Here is a 22,301-nt window from a genome sequence, read left to right as displayed (position 1 = left end):
ACTGATATGACTGAGTGTGCTATATCTTTTCTAACTGATGGGACTTACGTTTTGCTAAAAATAATGAATAAAACTGGAAACCCTGCTAAAAAAAAGGTTAGGTATGTTTTAGAGCTGGGATGCTGGTTTATGCTGGTCCTTTGCTGGTTTATGCTGGCCCTTTGCTGGTTTATGCTGGTCTTTTGCTGGTTTATGCTGGTCTTTTGCTGATTTATGCTGGTCCTTTGCTGGTTTATGCTGGCCCTTTGCTGGTTTACGCTGGTCCTTTGCTGGTTTAAGATGGTCCTTTGCTGGTTTACGCTGGTCCTTTGCTGGTTTAAGCTGGTCCTTTGCTGGTTTAAGATGGTCCTTTGCTGGTTTAAGCTGGTCCTTTGCTGGTTTAAGATGGTCCTTTGCTGGTTTAAGCTGGTCCTTTGCTGGTTTAAGCTGGTCCTTTGCTGGTTTAAGCTGGTCCTTTGCTGGTTTAAGCTGGTCCTTTGCTGGTTTATGCTGGCCCTTTGCTGGTTTATGCTGGCCCTTTGCTGGTTTATGCTGGTCCTTTGCTGGTTTATGCTGGTCCTTTGCTGGTTTATGCTGGTCCTTTGCTGGTTTAAGATGGTTCTTTGCTGGTTTAAGATGGTCCTTTGCTGGTTTATGCTGGTCCTTTGCTGGTTTATGCTGGTCCTTTGCTGGTTTATGCTGGTCCTTTGCTGGTTTATGCTGGCCCTATGCTGGTTTATGCTGGCCCTTTGCTGGTTTATGCTGGTCCTTTGCTGGTTTATGCTGGTCCTTTGCTGGTTTATGCTGGCCCTATGCTGGTTTATGCTGGCACTTTGCTGGTTTATGCTGGCCCTATGCTGGTTTATGCTGGCCCTTTGCTGGTTTATGCTGGTCCTTTGCTGGTTTATGCTGGTCCTTTGCTGGTTTATGCTGGCCCTATGCTGGTTTATGCTGGCCCTATGCTGGTTTATGCTGGCACTTTGCTGGTTTATGCTGGCCCTATGCTGGTTTATGCTGGCCCTTTGCTGGTTTATGCTGGCCCTTTGCTGGTTTATGTTGGCCCTTTGCTGGAAAAGCTGGTCCTTAGTTGGTTTATGACCACATGACCAGCATAAACCAGCAAAGGACCAGCATAAACCAACAATAGACCAGCATAAACGAGCAAAATCATGGTAGCAACATGCTAGTAACTTGCAATTGATGTTAACAACATGCTAGTAAAATACTAAACATGCTAAGACATGCTAGTAACTTTAATAATGCCCGAAATGTGCTGATAACATGCAGGTCAACATGTTAATCAAGCTGTAAACATGGCTAATTATGTTAACAGCATGCTAATAACTTGCTAATCATGTTAGCAACATGCTAGTAACTTGCTAATCATGCTATCAACATGCTGGTGACATGCTAATCATGCTAACAACATGATAGTAACTTGCCAATCATGTTAGAAACATGCTAGTGACATGCTAATCATGCTGTAAACATGGCTAATCATGTTAGAAACATGCTAGCGACATGCTAATCATGTTAGCAACATGCTAGTAACTTGCTAATCATGCTATCAACATGCTGGTGACATGCTAATCATGCTAACAACATGATAGTAACTTGCCAATCATGTTAGAAACATGCTAGTGACATGTTAATCATGATGTAAACATGGCTAATCATGTTAGAAACATGCTAGCGACATGCTAATCATGTTAGCAACATGCTAGTAACTTGCTAATCATGCTAACAGCATGCTAGTAACTTGCTAATCATGCTAGAAATGTGCTCAAACATGCTAGTAACATGTTAATCATGTTGTAAACATGCTATCAACATGCTAGTCATGCCTGAAACATGCTAGTAACTTGCTATCCATCTATCATCTATAAAACTACTTTAAACTTCAAACTATTTCAGACTAAAAAAAACCTTCAAACTTAAATCTTTAAAACTTTTGAACTTATTAATTTTTTTTTAACTTTTCAAACTTTCTGATCCGGCTTTCTCAAGCCAACTTCAAGTTTGTCTTGACAAACTTTTTTTATCCAGTTAATGACTGAATTTTCATTTTTGGGTGAACTAACTCTTTAACACAAAAAAAGTTATATTTATAGTACTCAATAATGGATTATATTAAACTGAACTTTTTTTCAGATTTGCTTTAATATGATGTTTATGTAAATCAAATGCGTTAGTTAAATGTTGCACAAAGACAACGCTAATCTGCGTAATTGGCTTCCTGTTCAATTCAGAGTACAAGTCAACATCAAGTGTTACACTGGTGAGGAGTTAATATGGATACCAGATGACTGAACCATCAGAAATGGCCCTCATATAAGATGGTATTATAATAAGATGATGCTATGTGAGTTTTTATTTAATGAATGATAAGGTTACCTACACCTGACATGATTTGTATATAATGAAAGATTGGTTTCCTCCATCAGGGCACAGACAAAGTTCACGGTAGATGATCTCACAGATGGGGGCAGGAATTTACTTCCTGTTCAGCATGAAATAGACTTCAGGACACCCCATCAGGGAGAGATCTGGAGTGCTGTAACACTAACACTAGCACTTTCTGCCTCCAGTATTTGGCCTGAGTGTCTTTAATATCATTTCCAGAGAAATGAGACAATAGGAGACTTTTTCCATCTAAGAGTCTACAATCTCGAGACAAAACAGATGGATACGGTTTGGGGAGATCATCTGGAAAAATCATTACGTGTCTCATTCTAAATCATATATTATAGAAGAATGCATTTCACATAATGTGTTAATTAATATCTAATATTGTGTCTGTATATTACTATATGAAGATTTAATGCTTTTATGCAATTCCACTGCTTTCTGGAAACATTCATGGAAACTTTTCATTGCACAAAAGATTCTTTATATAAGAAAGTGTTACTAAAATATTATTTTAAGAACAGTTTACTGAAAGGTTCTTTTGCAACCAAAAATGCTTCTTGATTTTTAGGAATGTAGCTGACTGTGGTCCCAGATTGTTCCATGTCAGTATGCTCTCTTTAAGAAAACAACAAAAAGGTAAAAACTGAGGATTTGTGGCCACTGCCTGCTTTTGATCCTAAGGGTCTCTGGGCCCAATTATAGCCTTCAGTATTGTATACTGGGATGTACTGTATCATTTACAAGCATTGACATGACCATCTGTCAAAGCAACCAAGACCTTCCTAAGCATGTCCATGTGCTCATATCAGGTCCTTGTATTTTCTACCCCCTACAGACACCAAAGTCTGTCTGAGCCATAGTCATCTCCCTTGTTTCCTTTTTTCAAAACCATAGTGTTCTGTGTGGTAAAGAGCATTATTATTCCAAAAAAAGCCAGTGCATATTACATGTTTTTCTTAAGTAGCAAGTGACTAACTACTAGGGCTGTGTAATTAATCGAAATTTAGTTGAGTCCGCATTTAAACGATTATGAAAATACAATAATCGAGATAAAACGATTATTGCTCCCAATTCCTCCCCCTTTGTTCGCTTTCGCTCCATAAAAGCCCAATTTCACATGCAATTCAGTAAAATCATGTAATGTGACTTGCATAAAATGGGACGTGCTTGATTTATTAATGTGTATTTGATGTCGTGTTTTTAAAAGCATGAAAGAGAATTTGTGCTGTTCTGTGTATGCGTTCTGAGATGAAACAGAACACAGACAAGTAAAGTGGACATTTAGCTTAAGATGCGAACCTAAACGGTCAAGACTTATGCTGTTTTATTTTACATTCAATTAATTACATTACATTTTCCGGACCCACTCATAATCGTGTTAAATAATCGTGGTCACAATATTGACCAAAATAATTGTGACTATGATTTTTGCCATAATCGAGGAGGCCTATTAACTATTTATTTGTAAATTAGCAGGTCAACGGAATAAAATAATACTGTTTGATCGATGTTTGTGGGCCAGGAAATATTAATAAAAGGACTGCATACAATCAGTCACACAATAATAAATGTTTATAATAAAAAATATTTTTTTTTTGAATGGATCTATCGGATATTGCCAAAGAGATGTTTAAAAAAAGTGCTGAAATATACTTTATGCTTCTTATGTTGGGAGTCACAAAGATCCTAAAAGTGTATGTGTAAAATAATGACAAAAAATATAAAAAAATCAAATCAAATTAATTACATGATATGCTGTTTAATTCACAATGTGATTCACACTAATATTTGCTGAGAAATTAAGATAATTATCAGTCAGGTTGACGTAGGGGTTGTTCATTTTGAAAATGCTGTAAAGTTTAAATGAATTTCAACTTTGAAAAACATGTTTTGAGATCTCTTCGGTTCCATTCTCATGCATATCAGTTATTTATGAAAGCAAAACATGTCCTGTGTGAATGACTCTTTTTTTCTGTGCTGCCTGCTTTCAGTAAGTGTGGTTTGGCAAAATAGTAGCTTTGCTAGGGCTTGTGCTGAGTGTGGACTGGCAAAAACATGCTGGCACTTCAGGCCTGAATCACTCTAGTTCTAGAAAATGAATTTTTTTTTATCATTTTAGTGGAAGGGGAAGATTGTAATGCAATAACATTGTGATATACAGTAATTATATGCAAGTCTTATTTTATCTACAATGTAACAGTATGTATGCACACAATAAGGACATTGCCTTCAAATGTATCAAATGCTTATGTTTTTTTAATGTACAGTCTACACATAGTAAATACACCCGGTTAGTAGGTAAAGCTTAAATTTGCGACAACAAATATGTCCTAAATAGGTCATTAATTTAGAGCCACAACAAATGCGAAATGTTAATAAGATTACTAACCAGAGCACAGAGGAGATCCACGGCCTCTAAAACCAGCTCCTGGTGACCGATGCGAGCAATGCCCAGCTCCTCAAGGTCCTGATGGGAGATCTTCAGTAGCTGTTCTCCATTAATCTTCTCTCTCTCAAAGTTGTGCACATACTGTTGTAGGCTGTCGTCCAGACCTTCACATGAAAAGAGGAAAGAGAAAAAACAGCAGTATTTTAAAGGAAGGTAAAGAACGTCATTTATGCATCAGATTTACAAAATCAAGATGCTCGTACAAACAAAACAACGTTTTCTTGGTTAACACTTTTTGGGGAACAAAAACAACAATTTAAAACACTGAACTTGAACAAAGATTTAATTTTTAATTTTTTTTTTTTAATTAAATCATTTATTGAGCAAGGATGCATTACATTTTTATGTTACAAAAGATTTCAATTTCAAATGAGTGCTATTATTTTTAACTTTCTATTTATTAAAGAAACTGGTTTAAAAAATGTTTTTGAGCAGCAAATCAGCATATTAGAATGATTTCTGAAGAATCATGTGACATTGAAGACTGGAGCAATGGTGCTGAAAATTCAGCTTTGATCACAGAAATAAATTACATTTTAAAATGCATTCAGACAGAAAACAATTATTTTAAATTGTAAAAGGTTTTGATAATATTACAGCTTTTACTGTATGTTTTAATCAAATAAATGTGGCTAAAGGCGAGACACTGCAGGTGAATAGGGTAAAAAAAAAAAACTAATAGTTAACACCTTACTTACCCAGTTAAGTAATTACATTGATAATTGCGAACATTTTCTGTATTACAAGTTTTCTAAAATGTTAGGTTTAAAGGCATTATTTAATAAAATATGCACTAATTTGCACACATTTCTAGTACAAAAAAACTAAACACAGGATGAAGTCAGTTTCAAAATTCTTGTTTATTTTTTTTTTTTTTACATATTAGAGTCAAATGTTTTTACAGAGGGGATTTTGGGTATCTCATTTTGTCACTCCATAATTCAGAAAAAAAAAACTTAGAACATGTATTTTTTAGAGGGGAATAAAATGTATAAAATCAAGCAAATTGTATATGAACAAATCCCTCTGTAAAAACCTTCAGAATATGGTCAAGAATAAAAATGTAAAGTTTGGTGTGTGTAAGGGATACTGAAGTGGAGATTTATGGCTCAGTGTAGGAGAAAAACTAATTTTAAGAAAACTGCCTTTAAAAATATGTATTGTAATTGAAATCTATTGACACAACTAGATAAAGTGCTATAAAGGGAAGACTTAACAGTGTCTTTTGGATGTTTCCTTTCCAGTAGTCTAAAAAATGCTTTATGAAACACCAAAAACACCAAAATCTCAAACTTGAGAGGTGCATGAAACAACTGTGTTTTTGCCCTTAAGTGAACATTTGAACAGTAAGATACACATAAGATATGTGTCATTTCTCTAGAAACATGCTTCCTTTCTTGGCAATGCAACAGGTGTGTATAGAGCTTTGAGACACCAGAAACATCCTGTTGTTTCCACCTGCCAGAGCATGCTGGTTAAAGAATGGACAGGTTTAGTTGTTTTTGCAAAGGGTCAACTATAATTACAGCCAACCTACTGACTCACAGAAAGTACACCTCAAAGGAAACTAATGTCAACAGACTGGTTGAGCTGGATTCTTCAGGGCTTTGTTATGCCTTGTTCAGTTTCTTTACGCATAGATCTGTTTGGTACTGTTGATGAATTTCCTGCTTCTGTTTCCTTTTGATGTTAATCACATGAAACTCGGTTACTAAGAATTGCTGAGCCAGCAAAGGAACGTATGTCTGATTCTTGACAAGATCGTCAAGCACCCAGATACACAATGCACTCAGTCACCCAGACTGCAGCAGCGGAGAAGGACGGTGAAGGATGGTCCTGTGGGACGAGGGGGGATGGGTGTTCACCCAGTCAAAGGCACTACAGAGAGAGCAGCTGCGAAGGTCTGGCCCCATGCCCTCCGACTCAACGGCTTGACAGGCCAGACAAAAATCACTGACCTTAATATTCAATACACAGTCCACCTCCATTTATCTCTGGAAAACTCAAACAAAGTTAAGGCTCTGCTATATCAGCGAGTGGTTCACTGGTACACTTTAGCATGTTTTTGAAACTCAGTTGCATGTTTGCAATCATATAAAAATGTATAGTTAAAAAAATGCAATTACTTGAACTTTAGAATGTTTTGACACACTTACAGAAATTTTTAAATTCCGTCATCATTTGCTCACCATCATGACAAACCTGTCTGACTTTCTTTTCTTTTGTGGAATATAAGATGATCTTTTGAAGAAGCAGCATGATGGTGAATAAATGATGACAGAATTTCTATTTTTGGGTGAACTATCCCTGTTTTCATGACTTATATGTAATTTCACAATTATCTCTATTGTTTCTGATCCATGGTAAAAGTGCTCTGCTGAAGTACATTTGTTTTTTAAAATATACTGCAAAAAATGCATTTCTTACTTAGATTTTTTTGTCTTGTTTCTAGCCAAAATATCTAAAACTTCTTAAATCAAGAAGGATTTTCTAGATGAGTAAAAATCGTCTTATTTTTGTGTCAAAATTAAGTGCATTTTTGCTTGAAACAAGCAATCTGTTAATGGGGTAAGAAAAATAATCTTGTTGTCTGTTTGAAATAGGACATTATTTGGCCGAGACACAACAATTTAAAAATCTGGAATCCAGGGCACAAAAAAAAAAAAAAATCTAAATATTGAGAAAATCACTTTTAAACCTTTAATGCATATTACTAATCAAAAATTAAGTTTTGATATATTTATGGTAGGAAATTTACAAAATATCTTCATGGAACATAATCTTTATGACTTTTACCAAAAAGTTGAGTGATTTATAAAAACATGTATGCTTTCAGAAAACAGTAATATTACTTTCAGGAAATGTTTAATATAAATGAATGAATTCCAGTGAAGCAATTATTACAAAACAATTCAAATGCTGCTCATTTGCACACTAATTATTTCTACATTAATAAACAATGTAGAATTCACTGAATTAATAGAATGAATGGCAGCAAGTTAGTATATATTCTCTTTAGTTAGTGTGTGCATTAGAAATAAGAGTTTATGTCTTCATAAATCCTGATTTGTTCCTCACCTGATTTAGGATAAAATCCATGCTATTTAAGCTTAAATCTGATCGTTTGTAGTGGGAATCACACTACAGAAACAGGGAGGTCCTGGGTGTTTTTCACCTAAAAATCTCTATTACTGAAAAACCACAGCTCAACTACACCATGTTTTTTTTCCTCTGCAGCTTCTTTTGTCCGAGACTTGTTAAAGTATCATGTTTCTGATCAAAATTGGATAATTACACACTTGGCTCAATCTACAGTCATGTTTTTGCAAACCTGGCTCTTGCTCTAACAGACTTTGATGTGATCACCGATAAACCCAACACCTTGTGCTCTGAAACTAAAACCTGCACATCTGTTCTAACAGGATGTGCCCCCAGCTCTCCCTACAATGTGGAGGCAACCATTCCCAAAGCCTCACAGCGTAGGTCTTGCTCACACAGGCCCCATATCAACAGAATGGCAGGCTGTGGTTCTCAGGGGTTTGATTACATGAGAGAGAAAGCCCTTCCACCATCCAGAATGAAGGGCCTCCCAGCGGGAGTCTGACCTGCCTCTCCACACATACTCATATGCAGCGTGTACAATAGCCACTGCCACTGGAACTCTCGCTCATTCTATTGAGACTTCCAGTAAACCTGTGGGGATCGAAGGAATGTCCATTGTTTTTGGGCGGCGACCCTTTGTGGCAATTCCACAATGGTGCACAATCTCGATAGGCATTTGTTATTGTGAAGGCAACAATTAAAAAAAAAATCCTGTGTGTGTAAAACCTCTCATTAGATGCAAGAACCAAATAAGCAAAGAGGTGTGGTAAGTGTAAAAAAAATAATAAATCGAATTAAATATGTGGTGCTGTGTGGTAAATTCTAGTGCTGCATGATAAATGGGTAAACTTTTAATCATAATTATTTTGCAAAAAAATATTGCATTCAGAATTTCAACAGAATTACTGCACTTTCGCATAAGCAAAGAGAACAAGTCGAGAAAATGTCAACTCACGTTTTTTTTTTTTTTTTTAGTCGCAGCAAACAGTGCAAATGACCATCTGAAAGAAAACCAACCAAATTGGGGACTGCTAAACTCCAACTTGTGTATTTGTCAATATTTTCAGATCATCAGTTCTTTTTCCATAATATAGAGAGAGCGTGTGAACATAGTTGCCAAGCAGAAGAAAAAAATTTAAGAAAAAAAGCTCTGACTGGGGGATTGAAAGTCTTGACATCTGGCAACCGCAGCCATGAATGCTTTTGGAGGCTTTTTAGTGCAAGACAATGCAAATACCAAAATAAAATTAAACATTTCTATATGGTTAGTGTAAAAAATAATAAATAAAATAAAATATGAGGTGCTGTGTGGTAAATTCTAGGGCTGCATGATAAATGGTTAAACTTTCAATCAATGTTATTTTATCCAAAAAAAAAAATCAGATTCAGAATTTTATCAGAATTACTGCACTTTCACATAAGAAAAGAGAACAAGTCAAGAGAATATCAAATCAAAAGAATGTCAACTCACATGTCTTTTTGTTTTGTTTGTTTTTTTGCACCAAACATTGCAAATAACCATCTGAAAGAAAACCAACCAAGCTAAACTCCAACTTGCGTTTGTCAATGTTTTCAGATCATCAGCGCTTTTTCTATAATATAAAGAGAGAGTGTGTGAACATAGTTGCCAGGTATAAAAAGAGAAAAGAAGAGAAAAGCTCTGGCTGGGGGATTGACAGTCTTGACATCTGGCAACCGTGAGAGCTTTTGGAGGCTTTTTAGTGTAAGAGATAATGCAAAATACCAAAATAAATTAAATATTTCTAGTATATGGTTGGTGTAAAAAAAAAAAATAAAATATGTGGTAGTGTTGGGCGATATGCTCAATTTTCAAATCGCCCTATCGTCAGCCTGAGAGATCGCCGATACACGATACTATCGTGCTAATTTAATTAATTATCTCTGTACTAAATTCCTTATTCGTTTTGTAAAGGTAGACTTTCTTTTGCCATATGATTAAGTTGTGCGTGTACAGAGCGTTGACTATAGTTCTGCCGGAGTTGTTCAAGTTACTTTCGGTTTCATTCTCTGCTATCGTCAGTGAGTGAGCTGTAAATGTGCGTGCCAGAATGTAAATGAATGAATCTTTCTTTACCCGTCATATTGCGATAATGTTACCGCTGTATGTCTGAAGGTTGTCATCAGGTGATGTTGTAGTTAAGTTCATATTGAATGCGGAGAAGTGACGCGCGTGTAATTCACGTGCGTATGTTTAGCGCCATCTGATCGCATCGTAATTCTAATTAACGCCTATAGACGTTACTGAGATGAATGTTTATGTTTACTGTATACAGACTGATTATGATACATCGTAAATTAATTACCTCTGTTATCCTAATGACTGCAATGCTAATATAATATAACACTCCCTTTAGAATCAGTTAATGTACCACCGTACTGGATGATGAAAATCTCCCATTCTCACTGCACGAGGTGCGTTAAGGCTCTCTATGCGTGTGTTTATACCGCGGCAAGTTTCTGAAGCATCCTAGAACAGACTCTCTGTGCTGCATTGCTAAAGTTAAGTTCTTTGTTGACGGATAATAATAATAATAATCGTCTAACTATCGTCAAAGGCATCAGCAACAGGCGATATCTCTGACTATCGTCGATACACGATACTATCGTCTATCGGCACAACCCTAATATGTGGTTAGGTGGTAAATTTTCAAGGACTGCACGATAAATGGTTAAACTTTAATCATTATTATTTTGCTAAAAAAATATTACATTCAGAATTGCAGCAGAATTAATGCACAAAGAACAAGTCAAGAGAATGTCAAATCAAGAGAATGCCAACTCGCATGTTTTTTTTTTGTTTTTGTTTTTTGCAGATCTAGTCACAGCAAACAGTGCAAATGACCATCTGAAAGAAAACCAACCAAATTGGGGATTGCTAGACTCCAACTTGTGTGTTTCAGATCATCAGTGCTTTTCAGTGATGCGCGGGTCAATGTATAAACAACCCGAACCCGACCGACGTTTTCAACTAACCCGCCCGCAACTCGGGCCACAAAAAAAAAAAAATATATATATATATTGTACCCAACCCACATGTTTAGTATTTGCGACTGACACCAGCGATTATATGCGGCTATGTGGTGAAGATGCGTTCACTGTCAAACATCATTCGGCATTAATTAAGTAATTTTGTCAAAATAAATGTTCTTGATTACAAGAAAAATACAGATTGTCTTGTTGTGATTTATTTTGTCTTTCCTTTATACAGATTTAAATAGTTTCTCTAAATTATGTCAGTGATTCTCCTTTGTTAAATATGATCAAGAATTATTTTAATTTCGATCTACAGTGTAATAAAAGTTAAGAAAAATATTAGCCTATAGCCCTAAATATATAGACCACAAGCCAATTCCTTTTTGCTTAACTTTTAACTTCTTCTAAAAATGATCAAGAATATTAAATCAACTTAATAGGCTAGGTTAACGAATTTCTTAGACAAACATAACGAATGCACTTCAAAACGCAGTTTTCATATATAAATTCACGAATCACAAATATGACAAAATATTCGTAATGTTTAATTTCGTTCGTTTCGCTCTCTGGAAATGTAAAGAAAAAATACAGTTTTTTACTTGGAATTCGTTTTTAATTCCTGGTTTTAAACAAGCATACACATAAGATAATTTATATATTATTGCTTGAATAAACGTTTACAAATAGTGCTAGAAATGTTATAATTAAGAAAATTAAACACACCTAGGCGTTTGAAAAGACATAGTGAAATGTGTCTAATAAATCCAAAAAGAAAGAGAAGCATTGGACATAATCAAAATATTCGAGACATTTATTAGGAATACCATTTTCTTAACAATTAAGATGCTGCATGTGTTTAACCGAAGTGAGAGTCTCTACCCGACTTTCCCAACAAAAATCCCACCCCCTCTCAGAAAATACATAAAGCTGACATTACTGAGCTATATGAGTTTAAAAGTAGCCTATTAAAATGGTACAATGGCATTTCTCAGTTCAACGTGTTGGGAAATCAGGCATTTTGTCCCGCATCAGCATTTATTCAACAGTTAACGCTCAACATTCAAAAGGTAAATATTATTCAGCCAATAAAGTGTAGGCCTGTGTGTTTCAATTGTCAAGATTTGCTACTAAGATTATTCAATAAACCCTGTTCAATTTTTAAAATCATCACTTTGTCTCCTGCTTTCTGCTCTTCCTTGGCTTCCTCCATCAACCTCAAACAGAAGGCTTTTAGTCAATACAGTTTTGGATACCAGACAAAGCCCTGGTTTTGGTATCACACAAGACTCGTTGTTAAATGGTTCTGGGAATCAGACAAAACGGATATCTTCACAGGATCTGGTAAAGAGACTAGATCTAATATTCCTGGCAGTGAGATTCGATCTAACAACATCAACGTGATAACGTCAGTCACCTGTATTGATTGGATTATAGCAGCTCGTATAACAATCAATACTGTCCATCTGATTTCCAAATTTGCCTGCAGTTCAGCTTAAGAAATCCACACAGAAAAGAAAGGCAGCTGGATAAGGTTTTTTACCCCTCTTTTTTGAAACAAGATACAAGAGGGACAACGCTTTTAGAATTACAGGTTTTAAGAAAATGCTCTGGGCCAAATGGCTGTTTTTGCTATCCTGTTTGCCATTTTAGATGAAAATACAGGGTGGAGAAGAAATGGAAAATCCTTCAGGGACAGGAAACTTAACTGACAGGTTTGCTGAGGGTTACAAACATCATCTCTGTCAGAATGAACTGACAAGAAGGTGGACTAGTTTTATCTCTGTAAAATGCATTTGTAAGCTAATAAATTTTAATGATTGCATACATAACCATCTCTATACATATGGCTTATCTGATGTAGTAAACTTGCTCAGTAGCGCACCTGGTATAGCTTAAAGACTTGTAGAAGCAAGTATAGATGGTACACTTTTGAAAGCATTAACATTTTACTGTCACTCACTAGACATTGCATTTCCAAACTGCTGTGTTACATACAACAACCAGCAAAATAAAACATTACTGGATTCATGTTCATCAATTTAGGATAAAACTGAACACACTTTTAGTGATAATTGTGAAATGTGCAAGAAGCAGCATTATATCATTTTGAAAAAAATGTTGTCCCAGCCTTGTTGTAAACAAAACCTTACTGGACAGTGACTGATTTTAAACAAGTAGCACATGCATAGAAATTCATGCAAATTATGACTGATCATTATCACTTTCTATGTGCAATCCTTTTAACAATAAAGCAATAAATTACTTCAGTATTTACATGTATGTGTACAATGCACAACATGAATTTCATCATCAGCAGAGCAATGTATGCAAGCCTGATTTATACAATTTTAAAAAATTATACTTCTAACCCCACATGCTCTTTTCATCCGTGTGCCTTGGAAACTTTTACACTAATTAGTGGGTCCACAAAATGGTGACACTGTCCCATGCCTATTGTTTCATAGGGATAGAACAACAACAAAGTACTGGAGACTGCAACAACAATAAGCATTTGTGTTTGTGTTAAGAGATACTACTCCAATTTAAAAGAGGACAAAGACATTCTTATCAGTCAGAAACTGTACAGACACTGGATGAGGATAAAACTTTCAAGTGCATGGGTTAAATGCCAATTTTGCCATTTAGAAAGGCTATCAAATAAGGATTTGAAAGACTAGACGTTTTGCTTTGTGTGTACACAAAACTAAAGTATACTTTGAGCTTAAACCAAATGTTCCCTGTATACTCAATTTGTAGATTGCATTTATTATTATTATTTCACCCATAGCTCCAGGTAATGTTTTACAATTGAAGAAGAAACTGAAAAGATTCAACTACTGGAGAACAGAGCAAAATAAATTGATGGCCATGTTGACTAGAAGTTAGGAGAATTTTTCAACTGTGGTTTAAAAGACATTTTGGGCCAGTGCAAACCACGTTTTGGCATTTAAATTAGGGATGCACCAAAATAAAAATTCTTGGTCGAAGCCGAACAAAATTACACACTGGGCCAGAGGCCGATCACCGAACACGCTTTTCATGTTTTCCCCCCATGCATTTTGCCCATTTTTTCATCATTGCATACATTAAATAGGCAATATTTGCTTTTTACAGTTTTGTCTTGCTTTTCAAAGAAAAAAAGTTTATTACAAAACAACAATTTAAAAATATTTATTGAACACTGAACATTTTTTACATTCTAGTAGACATTATAGCACAATTTTACTTAAAATTAATGAGTTAATAAATGAATAAGTCAGTAAAATAATATTCTTTGGCCATTTTTAAGAGCCTCTTCTTGAATCAGGCATGCGTTTTTAATGCACAATTTAATGCAGCCTTGCTGAGCAATAATAAGTTTATTAATAGAGCTGTTGCAATGAGTGTTATTATTTATGTGTTACTTTATTTTGGCGGAAACCCGCAAGAAGACCTCAGTACTACTTTTTGCTGACAGCAGCAGATTTATGAATGATTCTCATCACGCAGATTTTCCCTCGCGCTTTAGACTTTGTACCTAAGAAGCTTGTGCAGCGCTGTCAGAATAAACACAATTTGTGTGTGTATTAGACAACATAACGTTCTGTAGTTTATTGACTAATGGTTTAAGGCTATTTGGCGATTCCAGTCATCATACAGTAACGAGCAACAACCAGCCATTTCTCTTCTCATGGAAGACGATGCGATGCGATACTAAACAGTCTTTCGCTGTCTGTGGTTGTAACTGTGCCTTCTGTTTTTTTTTTTTTTTGCATCTTTCTCAGACAGTTTTAAATGCTTTCACATTGCCGACATGTTTTCTGCATTAGTGCGCGCCTCTATTTGATTGCGTCACATCATTGTTCGGTATAATTTATTTGGCATATGCATTTGTAGGTGTTTCCCTTTCAGACACAAACTTTATGGGAGGAGAGTATTAAAATGAATCATGCAACGCACTACTAACGTTTGCCATTATTCAAAGCCCCCACCCCCCCAATAAAATCATGTCTTAAAGCAGGCGGTAATTTGCACTGCTATTGATAGTTTGCACTGGTCTTTATGAAAATAATCTGGCTGTGTCTGTGTTCTTTAATGTGCACATTGTAAATCACATGCAAAATCTTCCATTCCCATCCGCGCTTTTATAGAATTGCGCTCTCGTGCTAATTTGGCCTGTTTAGTAAATCTGGCCTTTTGTCGGTCATCTCCTGAAGAGAAATAGCACAGACACTGGACAAAGATTAACTGCCAGTGTTTGTGCATGCTATTCAGCTGAATGTGTACAATAAGTGTTCACATGGAAACTGAGGTATGCTTAAACCAAATGTACTAAGCTTATGCATGCTTCTTGGATTATTTGTCCTAGGCTCTGGCTATTGTTTCACAGCTGAAGTGAAAACAAAGGAGACGGAACAACAACAAAACACTGGAGAATGTAACAACAATTGTTATACAATGTTATCATTTTGACAAAGAAATTTTATCAGTCATAATTTCACTGGACAAGGATTAAGCTTTCTAGTGAGTATGCGTTAAATGTCTGTGCTTATATATTTTGAGTATATGGTTGTGTTTGGCTGTACATGCTTATTAAAACCAAAGTGTACTTTGAGCTTAAAGCGATTGGTGGGACTTCCCTTCTTTCCTTCCCATATTGAGCACTGCGATTCCTAATTATGATACATTTTTCTGCACTTGTGAGCACTTCTTTAAAAATGAATGTATGATTTACATAATAATACAACGCAGGTGGTTTCACACATTCCGCTTGTCTGAACAAAGAAACTGTGTGGTTTCTGCCTAGCAGTCATTCATAGACAGACCTGTACGAGCCACTCAGAGTTCTCACGCTTGCCAAAATCTCCTTATACAGTAATTGTTGTGGCTGAACGGCGCAGACACCATGAAAGTCAGTCTGAGAGACCTGTAATCAGAAAGTAGCTTTGAAAACAAAAAGGCATCTGTGACTGAGTCTACCCTTACCAAACTCTGCCACATCGCCTTCTGCCAAACCAAAATTACAGAGACAAACCTCCCATGTTACCCCCATATCTTAACAACTACCTTGTCACACCCTTATTTTAGCATATAACATGTACTGAGCCAATGGAAAACATGTTCATTATGAAATTCCTGCATCGGTTTTCAGCTCGCTGGTTGCAAACAGACCCAATATAGAGTACAAAGTATAATCAGATCTAGAAGACAACATAAACCTCAAAGGAATGCGTTGACATTTCTTTGAGTGGTTGTGGATCTTCCTGCTGAAAGGAGCTCAAATGCAATAAGGAATGCTGTTCATAAGCACAACAAATGCTGAAAATAAGAAACATGCATCTTCGAAATCAGACAGGAAGTTATCAATCCTGTCTGTGCAAAGTTAAATTCAATTAAACCTGGTTACCTTTGCTTCATACTATCTGCAAAGGATACCAGGATAAGATTACATACCGTTGAGGTCGAAAGTTTACAATTACATCCCCCTTTCAGAATCTGCAAAATGTTAATTATTCGACCAAAATAAGAGGGATCATACAAAATGCATGTTATTGTTTATTTAGAACTGACCTGAAGAAGATGTTTCACATAAAGGATGTTTGCATATAGTCCACAAGAGAACATAATTGTTGAATTTATAAAAACAACCTTGTTCAAAAGTTTACATCCTCTTGATTCTTAATACTGTGTTCTTACCTGAATGATCCTGTGTTTTTTGTTTAGTTATAGTTGTTCATGAATCCCTTGCTTGTCCTGAACAGTTAAACTGCCTGCTGTTCTTCAGAAAAATCCTTCAGGTCTCACAAATTCTTTGGTTTTCCAGCATTTTTGGGTTTTCGAACCCTTTCCAAAAAGGACTGTATGATTTTGAGATCCATCTTTTCACACTGAGAACAACTGAGGGACTCACATGCATCTATTACAGAAGGTTCAAACGCTCACTGATGCTACAGAAGGAAAAACCATGCATTAAAGCCATGGGGTGAAAACTGGGAAATTTTGGGAAACAGTATTTTCTGTAGCCTCTGAAAGGCAGTACTAAATGGAAAAAATACAATATTTAGGCAAAAAAAAAATCTTCATTCTGTTCAGAAGTTTCCAGCCCCCGTTCTTAATGCATTTTATATATGTAATTGTTGCATATAAGTCCCTCAGGTGTCCTCAGTGTGAAAAGATGGATCTTAAAATTGTCATTGTTGGGAATGGTTATGCTGGAAAACCAAAGAATTTGTGGGACCTGAAGGATTTTTCTGAAGTACAGCAGGCAGTTTAACTGTTCAGGACAAACAAGGGACTCATGAAAAAATTATTACTAAACAAACAAAAAAAAATAAAAAAAGAAACACAGCTGTGGATCATTCAGGTAACAACACAGTATTAAAAATCAAGGGGATTTAAACTTTTGAACGGGGTCATTTTTATAAATTCAACTATTATTTTCTTTTGTGGATAATTTTTATGTGAAATATCTTATTCAGGTCAGTACTAACTAAACAATAACATGCATTTTGTATGATCCCTCTTATTTTGGTAAAATAATTAACATTAAGCAGATTCTGAAAGCATTAAGCAGAACTGTAACTGCATTAATGTGACCACAAGTCTATTTGTTGACATTTTGCAAACTAGAAATTTTCCATCATCAGCATTTTTCATGCAATTTTCATATTGGAAGTGGATTTTCATATTCCACTTGCAAATCTTTTGCAACAGACCAAACAGTAAAATGAAACTAGTTTCCTGATTTGAATGCAGATGGATGGATCTAGTTATCATCTCCCTACAGTTCTACAGTTTTGCCAGCAGCATTTTCACACTCCACTCAGATGAGGCGAACCTGTGAAACATCACACTGCTTTACAGATACCCAAATAAACTTTCTTGACAATTTAGTTTCTAGTTTTTAATGGATCTTCATTTTGATGAAACAGTCAATGCTGTTTTCACTGTTGATGCTTGCACTAAACATTATTTGTAGCGTCCCTGTCATCCGATAATCACAAAAACCTTTCATACTTCCAAAGTGAAAGTCTGCCTATTTTGCAATTGTTCTAGCTCTTTAGCATGGTGTGAAAACTAAAATGAACAGATAATTTCAAGATAAATTCACATAAATTAATATCAGAAATGTTGAAAGAAATCTTACAACTTACTGAAATGTGTTATGTAATCAATCAATCAGTGTTTTAACTGCAGAATGACGTCAATAAAACAGCTTATAAGCAGCTTATTAATAAACTTGTAAATCAGCTAGAACATTTTAATAAATACATACACTATATTGTAGTGTTGGGGGTAACGCATTACAAGTAACGCAAGTTACATAATAATATTACTTTTTCCAAGTAACTAGTAAAGTAACGCATCAGTTACTTTTTCAATAATTATGAGTAAGATGTTACTTTAGTTCTAGAATAAATGCTAACATGCAAAAAAATAATCTCACTCAATAAAGACACAGTATTCCTCAAAATGAATAAAAACAGTGAAATTCAACGCAAATCTGCAATAATTAAATATGTTAAATAATACAAATATCCTTTTTAATATTTTAAATTGAATCCCATTTTATTAACCAATGTCTTTGCTGACGACCTTCGATGATCCAATTCATCCATACTAATAAGCAAAAATGACTCAAGATAATCTAACATTTGTTTTCCTTTTTTTTTTTATTGTCGAAGAGTTGACATTTTTTCTTCTGCGGTTTAATGTACAGACGTGAATTTACTTTTCTCTAAGCCTGAGGCTTTTGCTGTGAAAAGGCTTTTACATTTGCCAAAATTAGAACTTTTTATATTAAAAACAAACAAGCAAGCCCTGCCCAGATTTAATAAGTAACGCAAAAGTAACATAACGCATTTCTTTCCATAAAAAGTAACTAAGTAACGTAATTAGTTTTTTAGGGAGTAACTCAATATTGTCATGCATTACTTTTAAAAGTATCTTTCCCCAACACTGCTATTTGCATATTCATTATATTTCATTTAGATAAATGTGTTTTGTTTTTTTGTACTTTTAATTTAGTTTTCACATGCCACAATATATATTGTTATGCCGCCCAGCCCTACAGGTCAAAGAAGGTTGGAGACAGTGATCTGCTATGTCTGTTATTTTAGCTCTCTCCCTAGAAAAAATGGCTTTTGACAACAATTTAACAAAGGAAAAATGTCTTCATTTACTAATCAATTGTAGTGCATGAATGCAACACTCTAGAGACATATTAGGCTTCACTGAAGTTATGCAAGTTAACTCCTAAACTTAAGTATAAAGATACAGTAAATGAAATAGTGATAAAAAACTGGACAAAGGATATTATGGCTGGTGTCTTTCAAAGCGTGTGAAAATTATCGCTGTAGATGAATCACATCCACCAAGCTGTTCTCAGTGAATGACAGCATGAGCGACTGACTCAACCCTGTGATGCTGTTACTCTGGGATCTCACACAAACACAAACCCCTCTGACTGACGCACAGAAGACTGTTGTCAAGCATGCACACGCATTTATTGAGATGACATGTTGGATTGGTCCTTTTCGCAATATGTAGATTGATTGTCCCCAAATAAAACCCCAACTGTTTAAACACAAAGCAAATCATTTGTAACCTTGTAAGGATACAGGCATTTGCATGCATATATGCAAGTATGCAATGAACAAAGACTCCATAATTTAAAGTTTGTTTCTTTACACATGAAGGCGAGAGCAGGATTTCCCATAATGCATTGATGCAGTTTAGGCTCTTTGTCTGTGCATGCACAGTAACACCCTTCCTCTGTTTACCCAAATGCAGGTGCTGGATAAGGGGTATTATAATGTGACCTTTACACCGTGCAATGGGAGACCCAATTCTTTTGTGTTTTCGTGAGCAGTGGAAATACACCAGGGGAAGAGAACTACAGCAGCCCTGTCAATCAGTGCAGTCAATGCAACTAACTTTGTCTGTTTGTTTGTTTTAGCATATTTCTTATAATACATTCATGAAGATATGATTTTGTAAAGACTGAAACCACAAGCAACATTATTTCTATTCCTCATACCATGTGACACCGGGTTCCATTTCCTATGGGTTTTTACAATGGGGTTTTGCCATTTCTGAATAAAATTGTTTGCAGTAAATATAAATTGATGATATTTGGACATTTTGTTCGACAATTTAAAACAGCTGTACTATTTTTAAAATAGTGTGTTTGTAATACATAACTACAGAATGTTTGGGGTGTAAAACTGGCGTGACTTCATTTCGAACAAAATCAGGCCAAAAAGAAGCTAATTTGAAGATTTTTTTCAGCTTAAGTAAAGTTTCCATAATGTTTCCTCCTCCTTTGAACTACCATTGGTCTGTGGCTCCACCTTTTTTGATGTGAAAATTCTGTTCAGTCCTTCATGTAGAAACAAGAACACACTAGAGAGCTGCTTTGCAGTAAAAACGGTTGTAATTCTAATTGAATGCAACATCATTATTCATGTTTAATACTGTAAAGCTATTATATAAATGAACTTGACTGGAGTGCCAAATTCCAAAGCTGGTGTAAGCATCTACATTATTATACTTTCATACTTTCTTAACTGCTGTTTTTTCACCACTGACATTTTGCTTATTTTGCATGTTGCATATTTATGTTGCTGCATTATAGCAGGGCCTTTTTGCTGGGTGGATGATAAAATTTGTTTAAAAAAATCTAATTTTTGCATGCAAACACTCGTTTTGGAGATGTAGGGAGGACTAAAATAACTCAAGTTTCATTCTGTTCTGTTTCTAAGATGAACAAAACCCCTGTAGATTTGTAACAGCATGAGGGTGAGTTTATAATGACAGATTTGTGCTTGAAGTATGAAGCTTAAATGAACACCTAGTTTCTCTATAATGAACTCTCTAAACAAGAATTGAAGACGGTCATCAAAATCTAGCTTTTTTATTTATTTGTGTTTTTGTGAGCAGTGGAAACACACCAGATGAGGACTACAGCAACCCTGTCAATCAGTGGAGTCAACACAACTAAATTTGTTTGTTTTAGCATATTTCTTATAATACATTAAAAGAACATTTATAAAGATGCACTCTTAAAAATAAAGGTGCTTCACAATGCCATAGAAGAAACTCTTTTGTTTAAATGGTTCCATAAAGAACCCTTAACATCTGAAGAACCTTTCTGTTTCACAAAAGGTTCTTTGTGGCAAAACAAGGCTCTTCAGATTATAAAGTAAAAAAAGAGATGGTTCTTTAAAGAACCTTTGACAGAATGGTTCTTTATGGAACTAAAAATGGTTCTTCTACGGCATCGCTGTGAAGAACCTTTTAAAGCACCTTTATTTTAAGAGTGTATCCTTTTGCAAAGGCTGAAACTACAAGCAACATTATTTCTATTGCTCATACCATTTGTGCTACAAACACGAATGATACGCGGTGGTGTCAAAACCCGGAAGACTATTTCACCATGGGTTCCAAAGCTGGTGCAAGCATATCTACATTACTATAATCAGATGCTTTCTTAACTGCTGTTTCTTCACCACTGTCATTTTTGTTGCATATTTATGTTGTCGCGTATTCATATTTATATGAAAAAAAAAAAGACCTTTGTTGTGAGTATAGCAGGGCCTTTTTTGTCTGGTGGATGACAAAATTTGTTTTAAAAAATAAAAATTTTGCATGCAAACACTAAAGTTTTGAAGAAGTGGATTTTAAATGTAAGAAGGACCAAAATCTGTTTCATTCAAAAATAAATTTACCATGTGCTACTAACATAGACAAAACCCTTATGGGTGAGGTTGATAGATGACAGATGACAGAATTTTTTAACTGTATGAAGTTTAAATGAACACCTAGTTTCCCTATAACTCTCTAAACAAGAACTGAAGATGGTCATCAAAATCTAACTTTGCGCCCCAGAGCTTACTTCCATCCTTTTCACTGATGAACTTGTGTATTTAGCAGTTGTTCCTGAGGATTATCCATTCGCCGCAGTGAACCCACAGTGTCCCGTCCAACTTTCTGCCTGGCTAGGCACCCATGGAGGGGCAGTGAACTGTGTGTGATGTGCTACCTGAGGTTGCGTTTCCCCCGTTGTGTTAAGCTGCGTGTTTATAGAGATCACTGCTCTTATGCTGGCACTACAAAGCTAAAGTGATCTGGGCGATTTGCATTGGGTTGTTCAGTCCTGAATGCAAAAGCCAGCAGGCTCATGCCTTGTCACCCCAGCGCTGTCATAAACGGAGCATGGATTCATGCAAATATCAACGGATTTTCAAAGTGGGAGTGTTTTGGAAAACATTTTTTGAGAAAGGTCAATGCCATAGAATTCTATACTATACTGTGTTTGCATGTCTATACTGCACACTACTAAAATACAGTTCTGTAAAGAAGAGAACAGGAAATTCCAGGCACCTCT

The 22,301-nt window shown here is 35.5% G+C and overlaps 1 protein-coding gene across 3 annotated transcripts in view; it reads right to left on the bottom strand.

The window, feature by feature from the left end:
- Positions 1-22,301, bottom strand: part of LOC141295717 (connector enhancer of kinase suppressor of ras 3-like) — an 83,668-nt gene that overhangs the window by 40,266 nt on the left and 21,101 nt on the right. For all 3 annotated transcript variants that reach the window (XM_073826981.1, XM_073826982.1, XM_073826983.1), the window contains exon 2: positions 4,778-4,941. In XM_073826981.1, coding sequence (XP_073683082.1) covers positions 4,778-4,941 — 164 coding nt within the window. The remainder of the gene's footprint in view (positions 1-4,777; positions 4,942-22,301) is intronic.

Source organism: Garra rufa, chromosome 21, assembly GCF_049309525.1.
Source record: "Garra rufa chromosome 21, GarRuf1.0, whole genome shotgun sequence".
NCBI classification, from domain to species: Eukaryota; Metazoa; Chordata; class Actinopteri; order Cypriniformes; family Cyprinidae; genus Garra; species Garra rufa.
The sequence above is the reverse complement of the archived record's forward strand: the minus strand, read 5'-3'. Positions and strand labels throughout refer to the sequence as shown.